At 36.5% G+C, this 19,506-nt stretch overlaps 1 protein-coding gene across 2 annotated transcripts in view; it reads left to right on the forward strand.

The window, feature by feature from the left end:
• Nucleotides 1-19,506, forward strand: part of WRN (WRN RecQ like helicase) — a 152,687-nt gene that overhangs the window by 108,787 nt on the left and 24,394 nt on the right. For both annotated transcript variants that reach the window (XM_003269548.3, XM_030817077.1), the window contains exons 25-32: nt 5,380-5,550; nt 5,631-5,725; nt 6,568-6,643; nt 7,471-7,544; nt 10,972-11,047; nt 11,283-11,395; nt 13,897-14,011; nt 18,179-18,310. In XM_003269548.3, coding sequence (XP_003269596.1) covers nt 5,380-5,550; nt 5,631-5,725; nt 6,568-6,643; nt 7,471-7,544; nt 10,972-11,047; nt 11,283-11,395; nt 13,897-14,011; nt 18,179-18,310 — 852 coding nt within the window. The remainder of the gene's footprint in view (nt 1-5,379; nt 5,551-5,630; nt 5,726-6,567; nt 6,644-7,470; nt 7,545-10,971; nt 11,048-11,282; nt 11,396-13,896; nt 14,012-18,178; nt 18,311-19,506) is intronic.

A 19,506-nucleotide genomic window follows, 5' to 3' on the forward strand; every position in this document is an offset into this window, starting at 1 on the left:
GTGGCATGATGATAGGTCACAGCAGCCTCAAAGTTTCCAGTTCAAGCGATCCTACCTCCTTGGCCTCCTGAGTACGTGGCACTACAGGTGCATGCCACCATGCCCAGCTAACTTTTTTGTAGAGACAGGGTCTCCCTATGTTTCCCAGGCTGGTCTTGAACCCCTGGCCTCAAGTGATCCGCCCACCTCGGCTTCCCGAGATATTGGGATTACAGGCCTGAGCCACTGTGCTGGCCTGAAAATTTCTCTTTTTGAGATGGCATCCCACAGAAGTATACCTGCTTAGAGCTAACACTGGCAAAAAGACTATTTAATCCTATTGCCTTATTTTACTGTAGTTGAGATTGAGTTACACTGAAAGCTGAATGACCGGCTAGGTCATACTGTTACTTTGTGCCAGAGTCAGGATGAGCAAATGGCTTTCCTGCCTGCTAGTCTAGTGTCTTTTCTATTTGTTGTGCTGTCACATGCAGTTTTAAATTTGTATTTTTATGCCCAATGGACATGGTAGCTCACACCTGTAATTTCAGCACTTTTGGGAAGCTGAGGTGGGGGGATTGCTCGAGACCGGGAGTTCAAGATGAGCCTGGGCAACATAGCGAGACTCTGTCTCTACAAAAAAAATTTTTTAAATTAGCCGAGTGGTGATGTGTGTGCGTGTAGTCCTCCTTGTGGGAGGTTGAGGTGGGAGGATCGATTGAATCTAGGAATTCAGGACTGCAGTGAGCCATGATCACACCACTGCACTCCAGCCTGGGTGACAGAGCAATACCCTGTCTCGAATGAATGAATGAATGAATGAATGAATGAATGCCCAAATCCCTAAGCTGTGTTCTGTATAGCAGCTTTCTCATCATAGGCAGTTTTTACTCTATCAGTGGACAACCTACAAAACTAAGTTAACTAAACACTTAAGCAATTAACAGAGGAGGCCTTGTTCAGAGTGAGAAATCATTAAGCATTTGTTGTTGAAAATTCTTACTGTACTCTGTTTTAATTCTGTTTTTTTTTTAACGTTACTTTTTTTAGTTTGGATTCCTAGTTGAAAAGGGAATATGATTCCTTTAAAACAAAGATACTCTGTTTTAAAGCAAAGGTATATCATCCTCTTCATGGCGATTGCCATGGAAACAAGACAATGTAAATTTATTCACATAGTACACAGTTTTCATAGTTATTGATCATGAGGGGAAGGGACAGTTAATCCCTACTGATCAGGTAAAACCTCATTGTTTCATACTAATAAATGGTTTTTTAATGCTTATGAAAGGAAAAGCCAGAAGAGTTAATTTTTAGTGTTTAGAGAGCTAGTGATTCTAGTTAGGGAACTTAATACCCTTGGTGTTATTAGTTTGCAAGCAATAAAATCTACTGCCAAGGTAATCCCTAGCAGATGTAGAATACCATTAACAAGTGTTCCAGGGAAGGAAACCCAACTAGATACCAAGTCGTGCTTTTTACTCTTAGGTTAAGAAATTCAGGTTGAGTTAAAGGATCAGCTGTTAACTAATAAAAAGCAGATTAATATTACGGAGCCAGGGGCTTTGTCCTGGTTATGGACTTAATCTTCACAGCATCCTCAAGAGATGAAAATGAATATACCTGCATATTAGATGAGGAAATAGAAGATAAGTAACTTGCCAGAGCTATGACTGGAACGCAGGTAGTGTAGCTTAAGAGCCCCGACATGTATGTATATTGGGTGTGTTTGTGGGGGGGTGCGTGTGAGTACTTGTGCATGCGTGTGGTATAATAAGAAAAAATTAGCATTTATGCCTGTAATTCCAGCACTTTGGGAGACTGAGGCACAAGGATCTCTCAACCCCAGGAGTTCAAGACCAGTCTAGGCAACATAGCGAGACCCCACCTCTACAAAAAAGTTTTAAAAATATTAGCCGGCATGGTGGAATACACCTGTAGTCTCAGCTGCTTGGGACGCTGAGGTGGGAGGATCCTTGAGTCCAGGAGATTGAGGCTACGGTGAGCTATGATGACACCTCTGCACTCCCACTTGGGTGACAAAGAGAGACCCTGTCTCAAAAAAAAAAAAAATTAGAACTAGTTATCTGGAGGCCTGTGTTCTAGTCCTAGCTTTAGTACGGCTACACAGTGAGACATTAGGCTACCATTTAACATCTTTGAACCTCTGATAATTTGTTAACAATATGGGTAAAAATGACTAAGATAGATCAAAGAGCTCCAACATTCCCTCCAGCTCTGAAATTCTATGATGTCTTATCTTATTTTACTTATAAAAATAAATTATATTATGTATATTTAAAGTATACAATTTGATGTTATGGGTCACCTATAGTAAAATGATTACTACAATGAAACTAATTAACATATCCATCATCTTATATTGTTAACCATTTTTTTTGTTTTTATGGCAAAAGCAGCTGAAATCTACTCATTTAACAGGAATCCCACATAGAGTACAGTGGTATTAACTGTAATTCTCATGTCATACATTTGATCTCTAGACTTGTTTATGCTACGTATGTTTGACTTTTAAACATTCTACTCAAATCAACCCTAAGTCAGGGTTAGCACAGACAAGACTTGTTAACAAGGAAGAAGGTGCCACACTGTACCTGGGTGTTTATATTTCTCTAAATCTTGTTCTGATCATATTTTAGTAAATATAATCATCAGGACACTAAAATTCATTCCTTAGCTATTAAAAAATTCTATTCTATTTTTATTGTTAAGATTTAAGAGAGCATGGTACAGATTCTCTTAACTATGCCTATCAGAAGCCTATATTTTAAGTCCAATATATAGGCACTGCTCTATTATCTCTGTTGGGAACTTACCCTGCTTTACCTAATTTCATCCTAGCTTCCTTTTTGTGAAAGATCACCCTTATTTAGCCTATTTTTTGGCAAATCTACACCTTAGAAATAGTAGTAAATCACATAAGCATATTAATATTTATGATGTGATTTATTTTTGTTTTCAGTCATATACTTGGGAAGATTCTCAAATATTAAAGCAGTGTATCTTTACATTGAAGTATGTCGTTCTTGTTCTGTTTCAGAAGGCTTGTATTCGCATTTTTAATATTCCAAAAGATAAACCTGTAATCCTAATGTTTTCATCAATTCAGTAAAACCAATACAAGTTGCCTCAGTTAAGTTTGCTGCAACTCATTTTATATATTCTTTTTATTTTGATCCCTGGATTTTTAATCGATTATTAAACCTTCATTAGGATATATATGAAATGTAAAAATGTTGAGTTATAATCTGCCTTTTTCTATAATTTTATACTGCATTTTTATATAGAAATTTAAATTGCTCATAATCATTCTAGTGAATTTAAGCAGAAAGGTATTTATTACTAGGTATTAAATGGCTTATAATATTGTTGACAAGGTTCCACTGCAAAATAGTTCACCAAGGTTGCTGTGGCCTCTTCTGTGATCAAGAAGCCGTCTGTCAACTTGGGAAGCTTCCACTACAGCACCTAACCCCAGACTACATTGAGTAGGAAGCTGTAATAATCAGGAAGCTTCTACCTTTGCATGCTCTGCAAACCAACGTGAACCTGCTATAATTTGTAACCACAAAACGGATGCCTGTTGATACTTATGAAGCTTGTCATTGTATGCTGGGTTCTTTGCTAATACTTTCTTATAAACATTAAATACCTCCACAATCATGCATGCCAGCAGAAACAGCAGAGGAGTAGCCTTGGCTTCACTTCCTGCTTATACCTGTCATGCAAATATACAGAACCCAGAACCCTAGCTGAAAGGGAGTTTGAGAACTAGTATTTGTATTGTCCCAGATTCTGCAGTGGAAGAATTCATAGTAGATGGAAGTTAGAATGACCCTTGAATTACAATCAGCCACATTCACCACAAATATATTAAATAAGAGTAACTTTTCATAAAGCTCTAGGTTTGTATACTTCTTTGTTTTTTTGTTTTGTTTTGTTTTTGAGATAGGGTCTCACTCCGTTGCTCAGTCTGGAGTGCAGTGGTGTCATCATAGCTCACTGCAGTCTCGATCTCCTGAGCTCGAACGATTCTCCTGCCTCAGCTCCTGCTTCAGCCTCCTGAGTAGCTGGGACAACAGGTACACACCACCACACTATGTAGGTCTCACTGTGTTGCCCAGGATGGTCTTAAGCTCCTGGGCTTAAGTGACCCTCCCAAAGTGTTGGGATTACTAGCATGAACCACTGTGCCTGGCCCATATACTATATATGTTTAAAAGTAGTATTTAAATGTGTAGGATGAATGAAAGAGGCAGTAAAAGGACAAAGTGAATGAAAAAGTACTTTTATAGGGAGTGAAAGCAGGAGAATCCTCTCTGTTAGAGAACAACAGAATTGCATATGACAGACTAGCTTTCTTAAAATTTCTAGAACTTGATGGCTGTGAAGAGCCTCCCATAGGAATTCTCCCTTCACTTAGGAAAACATACCTCAAAACCATCAGCTGTTTAGCATGCACCTGGTATATCTCAGTGAAGCAGCTAAATTATAAATGATTAAGTAAACTTTGCAATGTACCATGTGCAAAAGCACAGTGAAAACAAAAATGCATTGGAAGCTGTGAGTTGTTGCAGTGCACTCATGGATGAGTAGCTATTGTTTCGCATTGGGTTTTTTTTTTTTTTTTGAGATGGAGTCTCGCTCTGTTGCCCAGGCTGGAGTGCAGTGGCGTGATCTCGGCTCACTGCAAGCTCCGCCTCCCAGATTCACGCCATCCTTCTGCGTCAGCCTCCCGAGTAGCTGGGACCATAGGTGCCCGTCACAACACCTGGCTAATTTTTTGCATTTTTAGTAGAGACGGGGTTTCACCATGTTAGCCACAATGGTCTCGATCTCCTGACCTCGTGATCCACCCGCCTTGGCCTCCGAAAGTGCTGGGATTACAGGCATGACGCATTGCATTTTATATAATTCTCATGGTTCTAGTCTCGAGCTGTAGGATTTTGATCACTGTTTCAAACAATAATGTGAGTTTGCTAAGAGGTCTAAATAACAAAAGCTAAGTGTTCCAAACACATATCCAAACCTATACATTGGGAAATGCATCTGAATTTTATGTGAAATTTCCTGCCATTATTTAAGACACAAAAGGAACATTATTTTGATAATGTATTTATTTGTGAGTTGAGTGTTCAGAATGAGCACGATGGGTATAACATTTTTGTAGGTTTTTAAACTTGAGGGAGCTGCTGTGGCTCAGGCTGGTTGCCCTTGCACTTGGGGAGGCGAGGCTACATGTTCGAGGCCAACCTGGTCAACATTGATTAAAGTTGAAATTTAGTGTAAATCCAAAGAATCAATAGACAAGTCTGTGTTTTACTTAACCTATATGTTTAAATTAGCATTTTTAGATACTGATTTTATTCCTAATTTCAGAATTCTCAGCGTCTTGCCGATCAATATCGCAGGCACAGTTTATTTGGCACTGGCAAGGATCAAACAGAGAGTTGGTGGAAGGCTTTTTCCCGTCAGCTCATCATTGAGGGATTCTTGGAAGAAGTTTCTAGGTATAACAAATTTGTGAAGATTTGCACCCTTACGAAAAAGGTAAACAGTGTAGGAGTCTGCCTGTTTAACTTAATTTTGTTTCCCACTCTGTATTAAAAGATCCTTTTTGCTTTTAATAGGGTAGAAATTGGCTTCATAAAGCTAATACAGAATCTCAGAGCCTCATCCTTCAAGCTAATGAAGAATTGTGTCCAAAGAAATTTCTTCTGCCTAGGTTCATTTTTCAGTTTTTTTCTTGTAACTTCTGGGTTTTTTGTTGCTATTTATGTGATTCAGATTATACCAGTTTATAGGCCTCTCACAAGTAAAATGAATTACCTGTTTATTTTTGTATGCCTATTTTAGTCAGTTTGGGGGAAGGGATCTGTGAGGAAAGGGTAAGTCATAGAGCACTTTTCTTTTTTAAGAGACAGAGTCTCTCTGTGTCACTCAAGCTGGAGTGCAGTGGTGCGATCATAGCTCACTGCAGCCTCGATCTCGTGGGCCCAAGTAATCCTCAGCCACCTGAGTAGCTCATAGACATGCACTACTATGCCCAGCTAATATATTTTAATTTTTCGTATAGAGACAAGGTCTCCTTGTGCTTCCTAGGCTGGTCTTGAACTCCTGAGCTCAAGTGATCTTCCTGCCTCAGCCTCCCAAACTACTGGGATTAGAGGCATGATCCACCACTCCCAGCCAGAACATTTTCTTGGTTGATGGGAAGTAGCTGACCATGGTATTTAGAAAACTTCTTTCTCATTGATTAAAGAAGCAGTATTGAAATCAATGCTGAGGAATCCATATATCGTATTTACTTCTCGTGTGTAGAAGTGGAAAGGGAATACATTTGTTGCTTACTTCTTTGTACCTTTACGTGGGATTGATCACTTGTGAGTTTTTTTTTTCAAACATCTTAAAGCTTCCAGAGCTTTTTCTGGAAAAAAAAATCAGTTTTAAAAATCACCGGTTCTAAAAGGGTAATATCTTATTCATCTTTCTGAGAGTGGAGTATCATGATTCATGAATTTAGATACTTGCATCTTAACATTTGAAATAAATTTTATTATTTTTCAGCTTGAAAACTGTCTCTTCAGGCACCAAAGAGCATTGTTATAATCAAGTACCAGTTGAATTAACTACAGAGAAGAAGGTTTGTTTTCAAGAAATTGTTCTGATTTATTTCATTCTTTATTGATTCAAATTCTGTTTAAAAGTTTATATTTTAATTTCTTTCCAATTAAAGAGAAAATGGCATATATAACAAAGCATAAAATTTGGCAAGGGAATTGATGTGAACAGACTAAAATGTATGGTATATAATTTCTGGGGCTAATAAAGAACTGGAGGTATTTGAGAAAGGAATTAATTTGGGTTCTTTTAAACCTATCTTCTAACTCTTTTGGCTTAGAGTATTCACGTTATAATACTTATAGTTGATCAAAAAATTGATTCCTAAGTGTTTTATTAAAGACACACACACACACATACATTCTTTCTCTCTCTCTGTCTCACACACACACACACTCACGTACTTTCTTGCTTTTTTTGATCTAAGATCTTAGATAACTATTACAGATTAAATACTAATCCACTGGCAGACTTCAGCTAATTAGAATGCTGGAATAATAGGCAAGCATAGTGAATTACATTTTCTGGTGAACCTTTTCTGCTTTGTTGAAGTATGCAGAATGTAATTGAATTGTTTTTATAACTTTGGCATTTGCTGTATCTTACAGCATTCTTTTGATGATTTATTTTCTGTAGTTTTGGGAGGGATAAGACATTGGAATGCGTTTCTAACTACCTTTGGAACTTTAGAAACTGATAATTTAGGAGGTTATTTTCAGGTGATTTATTTGACGGCTTGATTAGGCAAAGAAAAAATTGTGATTTTGAGATTTTTGTATCTTATTTTCTTCACATTTAAAAGTTTTTTGAAACTTTTTTTTTAACGGACCTTTATATGTTTAAATGCAGTCTAACTTGGAGAAGTTATATTCTTATAAACCATGTGAAAAGATTTCTTCTGGGAGTAACATTTCTAAAAAAAGGTACAGAGTGCCATATTTCTATGTTCTATACTTACTTTAGGAGTACTTTTTTTCTAAAGAGAAAGAACTGTCAGATATTGGGCTATTTCATTGGCAAAAGGAAGTTAAATTTAAAACATAAGCTCTTCAGTATTAGAATGATCAAAGTGAGCTATGAAATAATAATGTTAATTTAATAGCTAACACTTCTTGGATATTACTGTTTGTCAGGCATTATGTTAAATGCTAAGAACTTTATATGTGATATCTCATTTAATTCTTACAAGAGCCTAACAGCTGTTATTATTTATCACCATTTTATAGTTGAAGATACCAAGGGTTAAGAAGTTGACAAACTTGTTCAAGAGCATACAGCTAATGGCTGAGCTGGCTTTCAAATCTATATTTATCTACCTCTAGCATCAAGACACTATTTATTTTTCTTTGTATGAAATATATACAGGCATACTTTGTTTTATTGCGCCTTGCTTTATTGTGATTTGCAGATATTGTATTTCTTATAAATTGAAGGTTTGTGGCAGCCCTGCGTCAAACAGGTCATATTAGCCCCATTTTCCAATAGCATGTTCTGTTGTCATGTCTTTGTGTTATATTTTATTAGTTCTTGACTGGCCATTCACCGTTTTTCTCCCTCTCCTCGGGCCTCCCTGTTCCCTGAGAGACAACAAAATTGAAATTAGGCCAGTTAATAACTCTAGAATAATCTCTAAGTGTTTTTTTTTTGTTTTGTTTTGTTTTTTTTTTTTTGAGACTGAGTCTCATGTCGTTCAGGCTGGAGTGCAGTGGCACAATCTCGGCTCACTGCAGCCTTCACCTCCCGGGTTCAAGCAACTCTCCTGTCTTAGCCTCCTGAATAGCTGGGACTACAGGCGCCCCCCACCATGCCTGGCTAATTTTTGTATTTTTAGTAGAGACGGGTTTTTGCTGTGTTGGTCAGGTGGATCTTGAACTCCTAACCTCAGGTGATCCACCCGCCTTGGCCTCCCAAAGTGCTGGGATTACAGGTGTGAGCCACTGTGCCTGGCCCATCTCTAAGTGTTTAAGTGAAAGGAAGATTCACACGTCTCTCAATTTAAATCAAAAGCTAAAAGTGATTAAGCTTAGTGAGGAAGCCATGTCGAAAGCTGAGACAGGCCAAAAGCTAGGCCCCTTGCACCGGTTAGTTTGCAAAGGCAAAAGTTCCTGAAGGAAATTAAAAATGCTACCCCAGTGAATACACCAATGATAAGAAAGCAAAGCAGCCTTTTTGCTGATATGGAGAAAGTTTTAGTGGTCTTTATAGGAGATTAAACCAGCCACAACATTCCCTTGAGCCAAAGCCTAATCCAGAGCAAAGCCCTAACTCTCTTCAATTCTCTGAAAGCTGAGAGAGGTGAGGAAGCTGCAGAATAAAAGTTTGAGGCAAGCAGAGGTTGGTTCATGAGGTTTAAGGAAAGAAGCCGTCTCCATAACATAAAAGTGCAAAGTGAAACAGCAAGTGCTGGTGTAGAAGCTGTAGCAAGTTACCCAGAAGATCTAGCTAAGATCATCGATGAAGGTACCTGCACCAACAGACTTTGAATGTAGACCAAATGCTTTCTACCAGAAGAAGCTGTCTAGTACTTTCATAGCTAGAGAGAAGTCAATACCTGGCTTCAAAGCTTCAAAGGACAAGCTGACTCTCTTGTTAGAAGCTGATGCAGCTGGTGACTTTAAGTTGAAGCCAGTGCTCATTTAGCATTCTGAAAATCCTAGGACCCTTAAGAATTATGCTATATCTACTCTGCCTTTGCTACATACATGTAACAACAAAGTCTTGATGATACCTGTTTACAGCGTGGTTTACTGAATACTTTAAGCCCATTGTTGAAACCTGCTTAGACAAAAGATTCCTTTCAAAATGTTACTGCTCATTGACAACACTTAGTCACCAAGAGCCATAATGGAGACATACAAGGAGACTAACGTTGTTTTCATGCCTGCTCACTTAACATCGATTCTGTAGCTCATGGATCAAGAAGTAAATTAACCTTTCAAGTATTATTATTTAAGAAATACATTTTGTAATGCTTTAGCTTCCGTAGATAGTGATTATCAGAGACAGGTTTTTAAGAGGTTTTCCAGAAAACCTTCTGGAAAATATTCACTATTCTAGATGTCATGAAGAATATTTGTGATTCAGGAGAGTAGATTAGAATATCAATATTAATAGGAATTTGGAAGAAGTCGATTCTCATTAAAATCAAGGGTTTAGTGATAGACATACTGAGTTTGGGATACCTGTGGAGTAGTCCAGAAATTAATTTAAATATATGGGCTTAGTGTACAGGAGTGAGCAGGGTGCTTATATATGAATAAATATTATTTTAAGATATATTTAAATTTTCCTTAAAATAATACCTATACTTGATATAAAAAGTTAATTGGAAATTAGTGGCTTATGACAAGCATACCAGCCCACACTCTTCCCAAACCCACTTTGCTCTTATTCATAGAAGCTGTCATCTTCAAATCTTCCAGCTGATTTCTCTGGCGTGTGCCTTCTTATTTCTGAATGACATGCTTAGAGTACTATTTTTTTGACTTAGCAATTTTAGAAATTTTCTACTCATCTCCTATTATGGTAGATTTCCCCGCCTTCATTCCTTCTCCAATATAATTATATTTTGTCATATTAATAATTTGTTTATATATATTTTTAATATAATATGATAATATTGTATTTATATTATTATAACTACACAAATATTATACACATACTACTAACCCAACCGTGTCATTATGGCCACCACTACCTGTATTTTTTTCCTCGTGTTAGTGATTGTCTTTGTTTTCTTTTCTTGGTTTTTAGTATTCCTTTTACTAATTTTCTTTTTTCCTATTTCAATCTCTCATTGTTTGTTTACTCATTTGGAGTGTTCCTTGACTTTTATCCCCTCTCACCTAGTGACATTTTAATTTTAGTTATCAAATTTTTAACTTCTAAGAATGCTTCTTGTTCTCTTCTTCCCCACCAGCCAAAAATCTATGATGTTATAGCAAGGATCATACATTGTATCCCAGTAGGTTAAGAAACCTTGGTTAAAACCTGTTGTATCCCAGTAAGTTAAAAGATGTTAACGTGTCATCTTCAGTATGGATAAAAGAATATTTTCTTTCAAAAGCAGTTGGTTGAGGAAGAGAATGGGACAAATGCTCTTTTTAAAATACACCAATTTTGTGATGAACTCAAATTGCAATTTTAACTTTACCATTATAATGAATGTATTTTTTCCAAAATGTTTAAAATCTAGGCTGTTGTCATTTAAATAACAAATTACCTTACTGGTATCATGAAGAATAAATGTTTGTACTGATTTGGAAAGACATTCTCATTTAGAGGATGAAATAGAAAGTAAATGAGGAGAAAGAAAAGCTTTTATTATTTATTTTCTTTTAAACATTTTAGTATCATGGTACAGTCACCAGAAAAATCTTACAGTTCCTCAGAGCCTGTTATTTCGGCACAAGAGCAGGAGACTCAGGTAAGGCTTTTGTAAAAAGGTAATTAGTTTATGATAGGGTGGTTATGATTCTATGCATGCTTGAAATTCTGTATTTTGCCAGTATTTTAAAAATTGTTCTTAAGCTAAGAGTCTGAGTTTATATTTCAGTTTATATTCATTCGAAGGAAAAATGTGGTATCTGAAGCTCTAAAAATAAAGGACTAGATCTTTTAAGTACATTTTAAAAAGTGTTGTTTCTTTGTTTTTTGTTCAGATTGTGTTATATGGCAAATTGGTAGAAGCTAGGCAGAAACATGCCAATAAAATGGATGTTCCACCAGCTATTCTGGCAACAAACAAGATACTGCTGGATATGGCCAAAATGAGGTAAACTCTCTTTTGCATGTGTTCTCATTTATTTCCTTCTAACAGAATAGATTTGGAAAATATATCTAAGTTGATAATATGACCATAGCTTCCACTGTCACATCTGGGAGGTGACTCAGATTGCCCCTGCTGCGATGCTTATCTCTTTGCCAAGCTTTAGTACCACGTTTCTATAGAAATAAAAACCAGTTACGTTTTCAGCAATCATATTCAATATTTATAAAATCTAACTCCTTATCTACCCACCCTGCATTTTATCCAAATGCTGAAACTCCTCTTTTTGGATTCTTTATTTTTGATTATCGTACCATCACATTCCTAGTCAGAAGTTCCTAATGCTTATAACCTCTGATCCGAATTTTCTCTCCTCCAGTATAAAACCCCTTCCTCTTCCTCTTCTTCTTCATTTTTTTTTTTTTTGTCTGAAGGCATGTCTCACTGTGTTGCCCAGGCTGGAGTGTAGTGGTGCGATCACTGCTCACTGCAGCCTTGACCCCCTGGACTCAAGCTATCCTCCCACCTCAGCCTCCTGAGTAGCTGGGACTACAGAACATGCCACCATGCCCAGCTAATTTTTGTATTTGTTGTAGAGACAGGGTTTTGCCATATTGCCCAGGCTGGTCTTGAACTCCTAAGCTCAAGCAATCTTCCCGCCTCAGTCTCCAAAGTGCTGGTACTACAGGTGTGAGCCACTGTGCCTGGCCTCTTTTTCTTATTTAAATACTTTCCATACCTTTTGTAAAACAGGTTTCTTGTTGCCTGTCTATGCCTTCCTCCTCCTTCTTAATGACACCACGTTAATTCTGACTGTTTTCCCTTGGCCTGTTGCAGAAGCCTCTTAACTATTAACCCTTCATTTTCTCTCTCTCTGTTTCATCCGATGTATGAGTACCAAACTAAATCTTCCTTTATCATATCTTACTTCTGCTTAAATGGTTTCTTTCTAGCTTAGAATTCAAGGCCCTCCATTTATGAACTTAAACTTACTTTTCCATCTAAGTTACAGAATTTGAAATGGTTTATCTTACCTGGATTGTTTATCACTTGTTGAAGACCCGTTTTCAACTTCCATATATTTATTTACAGTGTTGCTTCTCCTTGTAGTTTCCTTGATTCCTCAAAATTCCTTTTAAGAAATTCTTGAAGATCTCGCTTTATTACTATTTCTCCCTTTATTACTATAACGACTATGAGAAGGTCTTTCATGATCTTATCAGCAAAGTAATTCCTCTCTCTTGAATTCATAGAGGACTTTCAGATGAATTCTAAAGATGCTTCTGTAGCACTTACCACACAATGCTATATTTTATTTTTTTGTAATTAGTGGTAAACAAGTATTATTATATCTTCTAGATTTTAAACTCCGAATAAAGATACTAGCTCCTCATCTTTTTGTGTGTCTCCTGTAGCACCTAGCATAATGCCTCATAAGCATGAGGTGATCATTAAATATTTAGAAGAAATTATTTCCCAAGAATAGTTGCTTGGTAATTGTATTTGTCTTTTGCTTCCTTTTAAAAAATTGTTTCTGTCACTAAATTGCATCCAATAGATGTTACTTGAGTACAGAATTTTCTAATGACATTACACAGTGCTACATCTGACACTAATTCTTTTGTTAAAAAATAAATATTCTAAGACCATACTTTAATAGAGGGTTTTTTTTTTTGTTTTGGTGACGGAGTCTCACTCTGTCACCTAGGCTGGAGTGCAGTGGCGCGATCTCGGCTCACTGCAACCTCCGCCTCCCAGGTTCAAGCAATTCTCCCGCCTCAGCCTCTGGAATAGCTGGGACTACAGGTGCGCGCCACCACCCCCAGCTAGTTTTTTGTATTTTAGTAGAGATGAGGTTTTACTGGGTTGTCCAGGCTGGTCTTGAACTCCTGAACTCAGGCAATCCAACCCGCCCTGGCCTCCCAAAGTGTTGGGATTACAGGTGTGAGCCACCATGCCTGGCCCAGAGGAGATATTTAATGAAAAAGAATAATCATTAGATCGGCAGATTTTTAGAAGGAGGGCATCGAATGGGTTCTTGGATTTTGGACACAATAAGAAATATTGAGCTAAAAGTCTGAAGGAATTGGCAGATATACTGTTACAGATAAACACTTTGTAGAAGAAAATAATGAATGAGACTTTCTTAGCCTCTTAGTTGTTCCCAGTTAGAGCCTCATATTTTTCCTTTTCGTGACAATAAAAATAATAATAAAATCAGTAATAAAGTGAATATATGAGATGTTAACCTGTTTCTTTATGACAATGTCCTGTTTACCAGTTAACAGTCTGTTTTTGTGGTGATGGGGGCAAAACAAATCTTTAAATGGTAGAAAGCAAAGAAAGAAATTATAAAACATGATTAGTTGTATTATGCATTGTTTTGGTTGTTGGAAAAACTATACGTTTATTGAGAGAATCATTATGAAGCTGAGCATCAGCTATATTGCTGGAGTGATACTGTTTCAGTGGTTTCTTGACCTTTTTGTTGTTGTTATTAAACACAGACCAACTACGGTTGAAAACGTAAAAAGGATTGATGGTGTTTCTGAAGGCAAAGCTGCCGTGTTGGCCCCTCTGTTGGAAGTCATCAAACATTTCTGCCAAACAAATAGCGTTCAGGTAAAATACTGTGGTTTGCAGGAGCCCTTAGAGAATAAGCATTTTTTGTAACCATTTCAAAAGTACCCTTCAGAAGCAACATTTGCTCACTTTATTTGCATTTCCATACTGGACACTTAGAAAATGAATTAAAATGGTTTTTACAGTCAATCTGTTGTAAAAACATGTCAGTTATCTACTTTTAAAGATGATACTAAAAAGTAGTTGTCCAGGCTGCTGATGTCTTTCTATTTCATTGGGAGGTTTTGTTTTTAAATTGGAAACACTATTTTAGGTTGATAAATTATAATTTTACATTCAAATGTGGTAGTTGGAATTTAAAGCTGGAGAGTTATCCTTCCTATGAGTTGGTCAGGAGCTCGGCCACTTTCTTTTGGTTTAGCATCTTCTCTAATCTCCCTTCCGTTCCAGTAATGTTGTCTTTTGATAGTAAGTGGATTTCATATTATTCTCTTCAGTTTTAATAGTGTTTCCTTCATATCCTTTTATTATTGCTTGTTCTGCCATAAGTGGCCATTTCCAGAAAGGTCATTTGGGATTTTCTGTAAACTCCACGTAGCAGACTCTATGATGCGTACTCTGCAGAAGGTGAGGCAGTGGGAGGTAGAGGGGAGACTACTGGACTAGGAATCACGGAATCAAGACTTTAGTTCTTCCTTACAGTTGTTCACCTGGTGAACCTGCACATGTCCTTTAATTTCCTTGGGTCTCCATTTCCTCAGCTACACAATGGAAATGACACTTCCTCCCCCACATCCAGGAAACAACAGATGACATTAGAAAAATAGAAGACATGGGATAAGTATAAAACGTTGAAAGAGTTAAACACATTCAAGGCAATATTAAGGGATTATTTTTTACTTACAAGAAGCTCCTGGAAGCTTTGGGCAGGCACAGTTGGATCCTACTTTAGAAAAATCTTTCTCTAACTATAAGTAGAAAACCCTTCTGCTTTTTGAATGTAGCATTTCCCTCTTTTGATATAGAGTATCTTTGGCAACTTTAAATTTTCTTTTTCATGCTCTTATATAAGACATCATGTGAAAATTCTTATTTCTTACTGAGTTTTTGGAAATGAAATTATAATGTCTTAATAGTTTGAGAAAGAATATCATACCTACCAGCGGTAATTGAGTAAGTTCCCTCTCTTTGGACACTTGACGGTAGTATCTTCTTTGATGAATTAGTGATATTATTTAATAATGAATGAATGATCTCTCCTAACTCCCCTTCAGAAGAGGAAACTGAAGTAGGGGAAAAGGTAAATTCCCCAAGGGATAGGTATGAAACCTTTATGAACCTTCTGGATAGAGAAGATGACTGCTGATTTCTGTGATTAGAAATTATACTTAGGCTATTCTGCAAATTGAAACGATTTATTTAGAAAAAAATCAACTTTAATGTTTATTAAGCAAGTTTTGTTATTCATGAGTTTCATTAGCCTTTAATTTTTTTTTTAATTTTGAAGTAAAATTTCTTACTGTCACAATACACATTAAAAATTACAAATATAACACATATATTAAACGCATTAAGATGGCCATATAGGAAAAATATGCTAAAATATTTTTATATAAATACATTTTTTGAGAATTTTGAGAATTTATGGAACGAAGTAATGATATAATCCATAAATGTACAATTAAAGAGTTTAGGGATATCCAAAATACTTGGCAAAGTAATCTGAAATAATACTCTTAGGAAGGTAGGGCAACAATATGATTCTACTAAGCAAAAATCTAATCAAATCATAGTCTAGTCCCAGCTACTCGGGAGGCTGAGGCAGGAGAATGGCGTGAACCCGGGAGGCGGAGCTTGCGGTAAGCCGAGATCGCGCCACTGCACTCCAGCCTCGGCGACAGAGCGAGACTCCATCTCAAAAAAAAAAAAAAAAAAAAGACTATATGAACATATATGGCATAAATATGTACAAATATTATTTATTTAAAAAAAAATCCAGGGGTAGGGGCAGGGTAGTTAGAAAATACCTAAGGATGTTCATGAAATAATACTGGCTATGAATGACAGTTGCTGAAACCAGGTGATGCCCATCTTATTCCCTCTACTTGTGTATATATTTGATATATCCCACAATAAACCTTAAAAAAAAAAGATGAGTGGTCAATTATAGGAAGATATAAATAGAAAAGGCAGTAAGGACAAAAGTTGGCAAAGCTTACCTAAGCACTCTTCAGATAAAAAGACATTTTTGCTAACTAGATTTGAATATTATAGTTTAATTGTCAAGGAGAATGCCTCAACTTAATCTTTGTTAAGAGACTACTTAAGGCACTTTCAGAAGTTCCCTTATGGCGAGGTGCAATCCCTCGTGCCTGTAATCCCAGCACTTTGGGAGGCCAAGGCAGGCAGGTTGCCTGAGGCCAAGAGTTAGAAAACAACCTGGGAAACATAGCGAGACCCCACCTCTACAAAAACAATTTTTAAAATTAGCCAGGCATGGTGGTGCTAGCCTGTAATCCCAGCTACTTAGGACACTAAGGCAGGAGGATTGCTTGAGCCCAAGGATTTGAGGCTGCAGTGAGCCATCATTGTGTCACAGTACTCCAGCCTGAGTGATAGGGAAAAAAAAAGTGTCTTTGTTATATTCCAAACTTGTTCTCAACTTTCAGGTGAGCTGGCTTCCTATATAACTCTTCTATAGGACAGAACATACTGGTTGGGGCAAGTGAAACTGTCCAGTTGTATGCCTCATAAATTAATGAATTTGCTTTCTAATATATACACTGATATTTATACACACATACACATAAAACCAAGTTCAATAGATGGGTAGTGCAGCTCTATTCCCCAAAACCCAACTACCCTATAACAAGACACATTAGACTTTTGAGATTGCAAGGATGAGGATGAAATGCTGGCCTAGACCATGGCGTTGCCACAGTGGGGTGACCAGTCTGAACAGCCAACAATGTTTCCTCAGTAAATACCTATTTTGTCTTGGTGGGGTTTCTACAAATTGCAAAATGCACCTATTCTGAAGCTGTAAAAGAGAAACAGACACATGTAACACCTGGGACTGTTTTATTAGGCCCCCCATATGCTCAGAACATGAAATCTCCACTGCTAGGGTTATTTGATTGAAATTATGTTTTGTGTTGATGTGAGAGTTTAGCTCTGAGATTCTTCCACATGTAAAATGTAATCCCCCAAAAGATTTGGCAAGCACGTTTTATTGCCTTGGGTCAGATAATTCAAACATTAGGCATCATCTATATAGCATGTAAAAAGTAAAACAGAAACATTTATGTTTCTCACCAAGCAGTAAATTAATACTCAACTAATATATTTCTTAAACTCCCTAGTAACAGAGTATGGAAACAAAAAATAAATTTCTTTCCAAAAGAAGAGCTCATAGACACATTTCCTCATGTATGTATACATAATATAGTAGAACACATGATAAATAACCTTATAAAAATCATACCAATATCATTCATCAAGAGACGAGGCTCTTTATTAATTTCGTTTGTTACAGGTTTTATTATGACTGTAGTATGCTGTTTTCATCCACCTTTTATGTGTAGTTAAAAAAAAGTTGTCTATCTCTTTACCTTTATTTCAGCCTTTAAAAAGATTCCATTATTTTTTCATTAATCTTGTTTTTCAGTCGTTCCTCATTTTTTCTTTTAAACATTTCTTAAAGAACCATATTTAAGATTTTATAGAATACTTAGATTTCGAGTTGGGATGTATCATTTAAAATTAGATATGTAGAGAGAGTGTTATGATATATTTCCTTATGATATATTAATGGTTACAGTACCTAAATTTGAATAGTGATTCTGTTCATTCATTCCTTCATTCCTTCAATATTCACTTCCAGGGGAATGGGGACTTATTTAAAGACAGAGTGGTTCACATTATAGTTCCTTTTTTTAGTCCTTCTTATTGGTTAAAGAGAAGACTAGGAAATGTTTGTTATCACAAGTACTTTATTAAAATTTTGTGTGCTCTAGCATTATTTTACCTTTTTAAATCAATATGTTAAAAATTCAACTTCTTTTTGAGCTCTCCATAAAAAGGGAATTATTTGTTGCTTATAGGTTTAACTTGTGTTTTTTTTTTCTTAATGGCTAATTATCATATTTATATTCTATTATTGTATTGATATTACTGATCATTTGTGCTACATTAAAAATTCTGTAGACAGACCTCTTTTCAAGTACAAAACCTCAAGAAGAACAGAAGACGAGTCTGGTAGCAAAAAATAAAATATGCACACTTTCACAGTCTATGGCCATCACATACTCTTTATTCCAAGAAAAGAAGATGCCTTTGGTAAGTGTGACTTTCATGTTACAGGGAATTTTTTTGGTTTATTTAAACTTGTGTTTTATCAGCTTTTTAGTATTAAAGCTCTGGCTTGGGATCAATTTCCTCCAACCCTACAATAAATCTCAGTTTATTTTTAATTTTAAAAGAGAACATTGTTTTCTTTTTCTGTTAAGCCTCCCTGTTAAGTAATAGCAGCAAGTTTAGTTTGGCCATGAATATCTTCTAGAGATTGTATCGGGGTACTGATAAACACATTTATAGCTCAGGGATAGTGCATCAGCCATATTTTAAAATGGGACTAATAGTTTAAAAACTATAAATATTCACAGTGTTAAGAAACAATCTCAAGATGCATTAAGAAAAAGGAAGGTGCAAAACAGAAAAACAAACGTAAATGTGTGTGCATAAGCATGCTTATATAGTCACATATTCTTGTATGTGTACAAAAAATACACACTGGATCTCTGGAAGCATAGCCAAGCAACTGGAAATATGTTTTTAAAAACTTGCTTTTCATTCTATCTCTTCTAGTACTGTGTTGATGCTCTTTGAAAACAATCTAATTGCTGTAACAAATGACCATACGTAGGCCGGGTGTGGTGGCTCATGCCTGTAATCCCAGCACTTTGGGAGGCTGAGGCAGGCGGATCATTTGAGGCCAGGGATTTGAGACCAGCTGGACAACATAGGGAGATGCTGTCTCTACTAAAAATACAAAAATTAGCCGAGCATAGTGACGCATGCCTGTAATCCCAGATACTTGGGAGGCGGAGACATGGGACTTGCATGAACCCAGGAGGCAGAGGTTGCAGTGAGCTGAGATTGCGCCACTGCATTCCAGCCTGGGCGACCGAGCAAGACTCGGTCTCCAAAAAAAAAAAAAAAAAAACCATGTGTAATCTTTCTTCATTGTTCTAAGATAAATCTTTAAGGCTGTTGAGGTTTATTGTATACAAAATGGAGAGTAAGTTTTAATGGAATGGGACAAAATGAGGCTTACAGTTAAGTTTGAGTTCACATCCTCTTGACATTAAGTTGATTTGGAACAAGTGATATGGTCCAATGCCTGCTTTTCTATTGTCTCTGGTTCCATCCACTAGTGCCTGTGTTACACACCTTTTGTTCAGGTTTTATCATTTAAAATAAATAAGAATAAGCAGTCCATAGCTTATCTTACTAAATAAATGCTCTAATTTGAC

The sequence above is a fragment of the Nomascus leucogenys genome, chromosome 8 (assembly GCF_006542625.1).
Source record: "Nomascus leucogenys isolate Asia chromosome 8, Asia_NLE_v1, whole genome shotgun sequence".
Classification (NCBI taxonomy): Eukaryota; Metazoa; Chordata; class Mammalia; order Primates; family Hylobatidae; genus Nomascus; species Nomascus leucogenys.